Genomic DNA, 8,594 nt, shown 5'->3' on the forward strand with positions numbered 1-8,594 from the left:
TTGAAAGGGCTCACAGCATCAGCAGCATTTCCGCCTTTCTCAAGCATGTCCGCACTAACGATGGTTCTGGAGGAGTCCTCCACATTCGTTTCCTGCTTACATAAGCAGATTCCCTTTGTTTCCATTTTGCTCGGTATCCTTAGCAATTACTTTGCCACCGTAGACATAGGCCTATATAAGAACCTATGTTCGTCATAGATAGAACTAGATATTCTTAATAATTTAATATTATCTAGTTTATTAGGTTATAAGCACTCGTTGCTACCAAGCTGCGATTTAGCTATTTAACAGTTTAGAATATTAACACCTTACCACAGGTTGTATTAAGGGTTACCACACCCGTACTAGGTTATATCTTACTGTTCTATATTTAACGCCTTACTATAGGCCGTATTAAAGGTTACTATACCTACGTACAAAAGTCATTTCTTATTATTAAAATTACGCGTTAAATTTGTTTATTTACGTGTTAAATTCGTTTCTTTACGCGTTAAATTTGTATATTTACGCGTCGCTATAGATAAAGACTATCTAGGCATTTAACGCCTTAAGAAAGACGGTTTAAATTAGCACTAATATTAGACGTAGCTTAGCACGTACCTACGTGGTAAAGGCCTTTTATATATTATTTAGGAAGATACGGGCCCACCCCTCTACCCAAAGCTCCAGGAAGAAAAGCCTATAATATCTATCGATAAAATACCAGAAGACGCTAATAAGGAGGAGCGAGATAAGATCCTTAAGAGGTCTTAAATTATTACGGACACTAACGATTTAATTCGCTTAACTAATAAGGCACTCTCTAACGAGTACCATAAGGAGTTTAAACAGTATAATAAGGAAGACGGCAAAGTCTGTTTAGTCATCCTTGGTATAATTAATAATAAGATTATTACTGCCCTAGAGCATAAGAAGACGGCAAAGGACTACATTAAATACCTTAAGCAATTATTTAAGGCCTATAGCTTAATCCATAAGGCTAACGTATAGGAGACTTTTATTAAGCTCCGCTATTAATTAGACTAAGCAATTACTACTTTCTTAAGCCGTTACCAAGAAGCGGTTTAAGGAGTTAAGTAGGTAAAGCTTGCCCTAGATAATAAGATCATCAACTATTAATTTATTAACGCCGTTGACGAACACTTCCCTATATAGGCTTAGATCTAATGAGATAAGATCCGCGACAGACACATAATTTTATTACTTTAGTTAATCGCTGACCTTACTAACGAGGCTTAGCGGAAGAACTCGGCCAAGAGCTTCGCCTCGTTTAATTAGACACCAGGTGACTCACATTAAGGACGCGGCAATGAACATGGTTGTGGCAATGGCCGCGGCAGAGGCAGCGGAGGAGCCGGTTAAGGTACCTTATTAGGTAATTAAGGCTCTGCCAAGGATGCTTTAAATAAGTATAAATAGTACAAGCTAGGTTATCTAGGTGGCGAGGAAGGCTGCTAGATAAAGCACACCTATCTAAGACCCGAATGGTGGAGACCTAGAGAGAAACGGCCTCCGCGCTTAGGTAATAGAGCAGCCTTAAATACTAATAAGGCCTCCAAGGGGACATCTAATCGCCCCTCTTAAGCTACTAATTTTGTAACTAGATCGATCTTTACTACGTAGGTTATTGGGCTAGCAGCTATAGCTTTAGAAACGAATATTAAGGACTTCTAGATAGCCGACAGTTGCTCGAATATTCACATAGGCAATAATATTAGGAGGTTTATATAGTATAAGAAAATTAAACCTATCTAAATCTAGACGGGAGGAGGCCTAATGGAGGCTATCGGCGTTGGATTAGTCGAGCTTACAGTCTCCCAAACTGACCACTTGGCCTATATAATTACGTTTACTAAAGTATATTACTATCCTAACTTCTTTATAAATATTATCTCGCTTAGTGTCCTATAAGGGAAGGGAGCCTTCTTTAACGGTCTCTATAATATAATTAACTTTGTTAAAGATTAGACAGAAATAGCCTATATCCTAAGCATTAACGGACTTAATACGTTTATACCGGTAAATAACCCTATAGAGGTTCCTTTCGCGATAGCTCTGGCTACCGTACAATCGCGCCTTTATAAGAAAGGCGTGCTTGCTAAAGCTACTATAGAGACTTAGTATAAGAGACTATAACACCTTCCTCCTGCCTAGATACGTCTCCTCGCTAGAAGCGTAAAGGGGATTGTAATTACTAAGGATAAGCCATTTTATTATAAGGACTGTTACCTTAGAAAGGCTAAAAAGCAAATATTAAGACGCCCTTAAAGACGCAGTAATTGTATATTTAAAAAGGTGCATATTAATGTAGTTAGGCCATTAAAACATAAAGGTCTCTACGGTAAAAAGTACTAGGTACTATTTACTAATGACCGAACACGCTTTAGATGGATCTACTATATATTAAATAGAGGCTCCGCGGCCTTTACCTTAAAGCAGTTTATCTGTATAATTAAGACTTAAATAGGGATAATAATTAGTTGCTTCTAATTAGATGGAGCTGCTAAGTAGTTTAGTAAGGATATAACCGATTTCTTTAAGAACAAGGGTATAGTTACTAAAGCCTTTACCCTATACACCGCATACTAGAATGGAATTATAGAGAAGGCCAACCACCTAGTTAAAGAAAGGGTTAGGGTAATGTTAATTAAAACTTAATTGCCACTAAAGCTCTAGCCTAAAGTTGCTAAGGCAGCCGTATATAGACTTAATATGTTACCTATATTAGTTAATAAGGACTAAGCTCCGCCCGCTTAAGTAATAGCTCTCGCCTTAGGTAATACTAATTCTATAATTACGTACGCTAACTAGAAGATCTATAGCTGTCCCACCTATATCCTTATTAATAAAAAGGACCCTTAGCGGTAATAAGGTGATAAGTTCGTTATAAGAGCTTAGAAAGGACGATTGGTTAGCTATAAAGGCTTATATATATACCGCGTCTATCTACCTTATAAGAATAGGGTCGTTTAATTAAGCAGCGTTACCTTTAATAAATTAGGAACCTTTCTTACTACACTAATTAGTAAAGAAGAAGGTAGCAATAATAATATCTACTAGGTACTACTTAAGGAACTCCCTACCAAAGATACTACACTAGAGGTCTCCCGGTTACCGCAGGAAGGAAGTAACGCTTCTTAGTTACTATAGGAGGCAGATAAGGTCGCTTAGGCTTCGCAGTTGGGGGGTAACTTTTAGTTGGGGGGTGCCTCTGACGATTATAACATCGCACCGTAGCCTAATTAACCTCCCCTCACTAACGACGAATAGGCAGGCCTTGACTAGCAAGAGCTACCTGATCTAGGAGGACACCTCTATCAGGAAGAAACTCCCTTAAGGGACATCTACCAGGAAGACCTGGAGCAGACTCTGGATAAGTACTTAGATAAGGAGGCTGAACCTATAATAAATACTTGTACGCGGTTAAAGCCACGGCTTAACTATAGTGTACTCTATAGAACTGGAAGGAAGGAGCTAGCCATAAAAGCCACCTACCTTACCCTGGCCTTTGCCTATACGTTCGCAAGCGCTCTATCGCAGCCTTAGTGGATAAGGATAACTAAAGAACTACCTCCGGAGCCACGTAACTGGAAGGAAGCCATAAGTTTAATATTTAAGAAGGAGTAGAAGGCTGCGGCGGATGAGAAATAGGAGTCTTAAATGGTGAATATCTTATTTAAGATTGTTAAACTTCTACCTAGAGCCAAGGCTCTACCTATTAAATAGGTCTTTATGTATAAATTTAATAAGAATAACGTCCTATTTAGATGGAAAGCAAGACTAGTATTACGCGGTAATAAGTAGCGCCTGGGAATTGACTATGGAGATATATTCGCAGGCATCGTTCGACTAAGTATATTTAAGCTATTAATGGCCCTGGTTACCGCATATAATCTAGAGTGCGAGCACTTAGATATAATTACGGCCTTCCTTAATAGGAAGCTTAACCACAAGAATATCTATATTTAGCTACCGGAAGGATATCGTTAGTATCTAAAGGACGGCGTTACCCTTATGGGCCTATTGCTTAAGGCTCTCTACGGCCTTAAGCAGGCGCTATAGCTTTAGTATAAGGAACTTAAGAGCTTCCTTATTACCCTTAAATATATGCCAATTCCAGCTAACCTATGCGTCTTCGTTAGCCAGCAAAGCGGCCAAATTATTATTATTTATATTAATGATTTTATTTTAATTGGACAAGACGTACGGACGATTGAACTGCTTAAAGAAGCACTTAGGAATAAGTATAAAGTAAGAGACTTAGGCCTAATTGTATACTACCTAGGCATTCGAATTATAAGGAACCGCTAAGCGCGATTAATTCGACTGGTATAGGACGCCTATATTAGGAAGATCTTATATACGTTCTATATAGAGAATTACGCACCGGCCTCTATACTAATTCACCCCTCCATAGTAGACTTTAAGCTATATAAGCCTGAGGATTAAGCTCCGCCGGAGCTGGTAAAACGATATTAATTACTAATAGGCTCTCTACTTTATCTATGCAATTAGACTCGGCCTGACGTAGCCTAGGCTATAGGGAAGCTCTATTAGTTCCTATATAACCCTACCGAACTACATATAGAAGCTGCGATGTAGATACTCGCCTACTATATAGGGACGATCGACTTCGGTATAGAGTTTAGCTTACCCTAAGGGCAGCAGCCACCTCCGAAGGCCTTCGCTAAGGCGTTAGCTACGGACTATACTACGCCTAATTACAATAGGGAGTATAGCGGAAGCGCACTAGGTGGTATACCTGACCTATAACTATACGGCTATAGCGATGCAGCGTTCGCCGATTTAGTTAACAGGAAGTTAACTTCTGGCTATATCTATAAGCTAGTAGGTAGCCTAGTTTCACATAAGTTAAGCAAGTAGTCAATACTTACAACCTTAACTATAGAGGCTGAGTATATGGCGATGATATATGCCGCTAAGGAAGCCTTATGGCTCCGTTAATTGCTTACTGATTTAGGCTATACCGGAAAGGATCTACTACCGATACATTTATATGGCGACAATTAACTAGCTATTAGCCTTGCTAAAAGCGACGACTATTATGCGCGCACTAAGCACTTTAAGCTATACTGGCACTACATTCGTGATAAGGTTTAAAGTGGTATAATCTACCTACAGCACGTTCCTACGGGCGATATGGTGGCCGACAGTCTTACAAAGCTACTGTCGACGGTTTAGTTTAGGAACTTCGTTAAGCAGCTGGGCCTCGTTTAATGCGATATAGATACTAAACCTAAATAGGAAATCGTACATAGGCCGGCAAATCCTTAGAGGGCACGCCATTTAACGATTCTGACCAGTGCTGATAACTTTTAAATAGGGGATAAGAACGACAAGAGAGCTCGTAACGGACGATCGATTACAGCTTAGGGAGAGGTTAAGTAGGACCTATAGTACACTCGGAGGATTACGAGGTGTTTCTTTTATATATTAACAAGTTTAATACTAATTTAGGAAGGATCTGCTTCTGTTTTGGTGGAGCACTAGGGGGTATAACGATGGTTCTGGAGGAGTCCTCCACATTTGTTTCCTGCTTACATAAGCAGATTCCCTTTGTTTCCATTTTGCTCGGTATCCTTAGCAATCACTTTGCCACCGTAGACATAGGCCTATATAAGGACCTATGTTCGTCATAGATAGAACTAGATATTCTCAATAATTCAATATCATCCAGTTCATCACGCACCAACATCACTGCATCTTGTGCTCATGGATGCTACAGCGCCTTTCGTAGAATGAGGATGTGGCACATTCTCCATAGGGCTGTGACCAAAGCCAAAGAAGCCTGATGACCCTCCGGCCCATGTAAGAGCAATAAATGCTTGAGTAACAGCTATGGCCGCTAGAACTGCGAATAGACTGAACACGATTGCTTCGCACCTAGACCGGCGTGGAAGGAAAGAAGAGCAGGACATGGTTAACTACCGCCAGACAGGTTCAGCGGTCGCTGACTTCTGCAATGAAAGCGGCGATGAGTGCGAATGTGACCACGGCTCCCGACGTGCAGTGTGTGTACAGTCGCACATGGCCACGTGTTCGGATCGGGACTCGCTTAGCTCAAGACTCTTTACAGTAACAAATTTATGCATTAAGTTAACCTCTGTAAGGCCGAAATCGTGCCTTTGGAGGTAACCACCTCCCTATAGCTACCTAAAGGTATAAACCTAAATATATGGATGTTACATACCTAGAGCTACCATTCTGTGTATATTATATTATATACTAGGCTCTGTTAGTAGTAATATAGTAGGTTAATAAAAGGACATTCTCGAGATGCGCGAGGCTTGCGCTAAAGGAGTCCTGATACAGCGATGTGCACGACCAGCTTCCACATCCTTTAGCGAGCGCTCCAATAATTCTCTAGGGCAACCAAAATAGTCCTTGCATGTAGCCACAGCCGTTCGCTACAATTACTAGCGAGATTAGATGCGCGTGCCAAATTTAAAATTTTAGAGCGCTCGCTAAAGGGCGATCGTGCACATCGCTGGACGCCTTGACCGCCTCCCTAAATTCGCTTCGGGCAACGAGATGCACCAAGCCAATAAGCGCATTGGCGAACTGCACTCTGGAATTTGTCAATTAGAATTTTGTGGGAGTCAATGATTAAGAATTTAAGAAGAGAGAGCGGCAAGGGTCAATTGCGCCGATCAAGCGCACGGCCACCTTAATGAATAAAGTGTCTCATGCCCATCTCATGCCCACATCATGCCCGTTTACGGCTTTTTTTTCATTCTCCTTGATATCCCTCTCATTAACCGTTAATACGCCGGACCAGGCTGTGGAACTGTGCCCGCAGTCGCCGCTGATACCACCATCCCAAGTACGTCAAACTTATAAGGAGCACCATCGCCGTAATGCCGGTTGGCATCCAGAATTTTTTCGCATAGTATATCTGCTCGGTGCTCCCGTCGGACAAGTACATCTGTGCACCTGGGTCGCTGTGCCGATGCAACCAATACTGAATCTGGGTAAGGTCAGCTCTTCACGAACCGAAATGGAGCCGCGCGTATCATACCGAAATCCAGCAAAGACAATTGCGGTAAAGCTGCATCAAGACAAACACTGCATTCCAAATTAGTACGGAGCAAACCGACTTTATTCCAGGATACTGACTTGTGCCCCCAATAGACCTGATTACGGCCCCCATAATGCCAAGGACGAAACACAGGTACCAGACCATTTCGGCCCCTGATAGACTGGCCTTGACGGTAGTCGCACTCTTCGAGCTTCCTTGCAGGAATTTGTCTCTTCCCCAGAACTTCCAATCCACCATCCAAAGAATCATCAGCAATGTTTGGGAAGAGGCCCACATCAAGGTCGTCATAGAGCGACAGCTAAGGCCTACCATGGGAGTCGTATAACTACTCTAGATCAGCCGCTTCGTAGAAATTACTATAAGGTCGCAAAACCTAACTGACCTGATCATGCCTCCGAGAAATGGTGGGATGAGCATGAGAATATACGCTGGCGCCAACGTATAAACGAACCAGCTAGTCACTCCCATTTGCAAAACCTCGAATCGAAGACCTTCAAGCTGTGGGTTTTCCTCGAGGAACTTAGTTACTCACGCAGCTTTGCTCATCCCACGATTCCACATCCAGGCTGGCTTATAGCATGTTTTATACACGGGCCGATAAAGCTTGCACAGTACTTCCGACACTTTCGAACCGGTCTGTTCGTCTGTCTCTTGCTTAGCCAGTACAGGCATGATAGCACCATCTACCCCCGTAGGGAGCCCACACACTGAATCACTCAACCGGATGGTATCGGCTTCCGAAAAAGTGCGACCGGCGTTATGATTAGGCTGGGCTACAATCCCTTCCCACGCACTCGGGTTATTCCCGCCTAGTAGTAGGCAGCTTACTATCGCGATGTGAGGGATGATCGTCCAAAATATACCGAATGCTAGGTGGTGTGCAGATCTCCTTAATAAGAAATTAGCCATTGTTATAAGACGCAGACCTCACAAGACCGCTCCGTCAAGAATTCAACTTACCCATCACCCCAGTTGCTCTTAATTTCCCAAAGGGTATATATGAAAGACCCCGTGTAGAACAAGACAGCTGCACCCACTGAGGAACCAAAACTGTACTGCGACTCAAGCATGGATTTCAGTTTGAGTTTGACGACCGCTATTTCTCCCAGAGTCGAGTCCGGGTACCTGTCGACAATTGAAGAGTCCGTTGTTGCAGGAAATAGTGACTGGTGACAGCTACCGCATCTTCGACTGAGGCTCTCATTGGGTAATCGGATTACCAATAGTTTTGAGTGTTCCCACGCTGGGTTCAGATCCAGATTTCCGAGCAAGATGACCAGGAGCAAGTGCAGGGTTGTAAACAATCAGCCACAATCAGCCACAATCGGATTATTGTGATTGCGAGATTCTGATTGACGATCACAATCTAATTGACAATTATAGCACGTGATAGCAGATTCCTTGGCACCCCGTATAATTAATACTATTAAAGAGATATCTCTACCCCTAGAACCCTAGACAACTACCTACTTAAAATCTCGCTTTTATACCAGTTTTTTAAACATTCTGTTCTCTTAAGGCTGTCCATTCCCAT

General features: G+C 42.2%; 2 protein-coding genes across 2 annotated transcripts; both read right to left on the bottom strand.

The window, feature by feature from the left end:
• Positions 1-5,702: 5,702 nt before the first annotated feature.
• On the bottom strand, positions 5,703-5,953 carry K441DRAFT_653721 (uncharacterized protein; the record flags this gene model as incomplete). Its single annotated transcript, XM_067647570.1, has 1 exon — positions 5,703-5,953. The coding sequence occupies exon 1, from the start codon at positions 5,937-5,939 to the stop codon at positions 5,703-5,705; it is 237 nt and encodes a 78-aa protein (XP_067508005.1). The 5' UTR covers positions 5,940-5,953.
• A 661-nt stretch (positions 5,954-6,614) lies between these two features.
• On the bottom strand, positions 6,615-8,130 carry K441DRAFT_736008 (uncharacterized protein; the record flags this gene model as incomplete). Its single annotated transcript, XM_067654306.1, has 6 exons — positions 6,615-6,988; positions 7,040-7,086; positions 7,138-7,385; positions 7,443-7,514; positions 7,593-7,949; positions 8,021-8,130. The coding sequence occupies 6 exons, from the start codon at positions 8,128-8,130 to the stop codon at positions 6,776-6,778; spliced, it is 1,047 nt and encodes a 348-aa protein (XP_067508006.1). The 3' UTR covers positions 6,615-6,775.
• Positions 8,131-8,594: the final 464 nt, after the last annotated feature.

Source organism: Cenococcum geophilum (genome assembly GCF_001692895.1).
Source record: "Cenococcum geophilum 1.58 unplaced genomic scaffold K441scaffold_6, whole genome shotgun sequence".
Taxonomy (NCBI): Eukaryota; Fungi; Ascomycota; class Dothideomycetes; order Gloniales; family Gloniaceae; genus Cenococcum; species Cenococcum geophilum.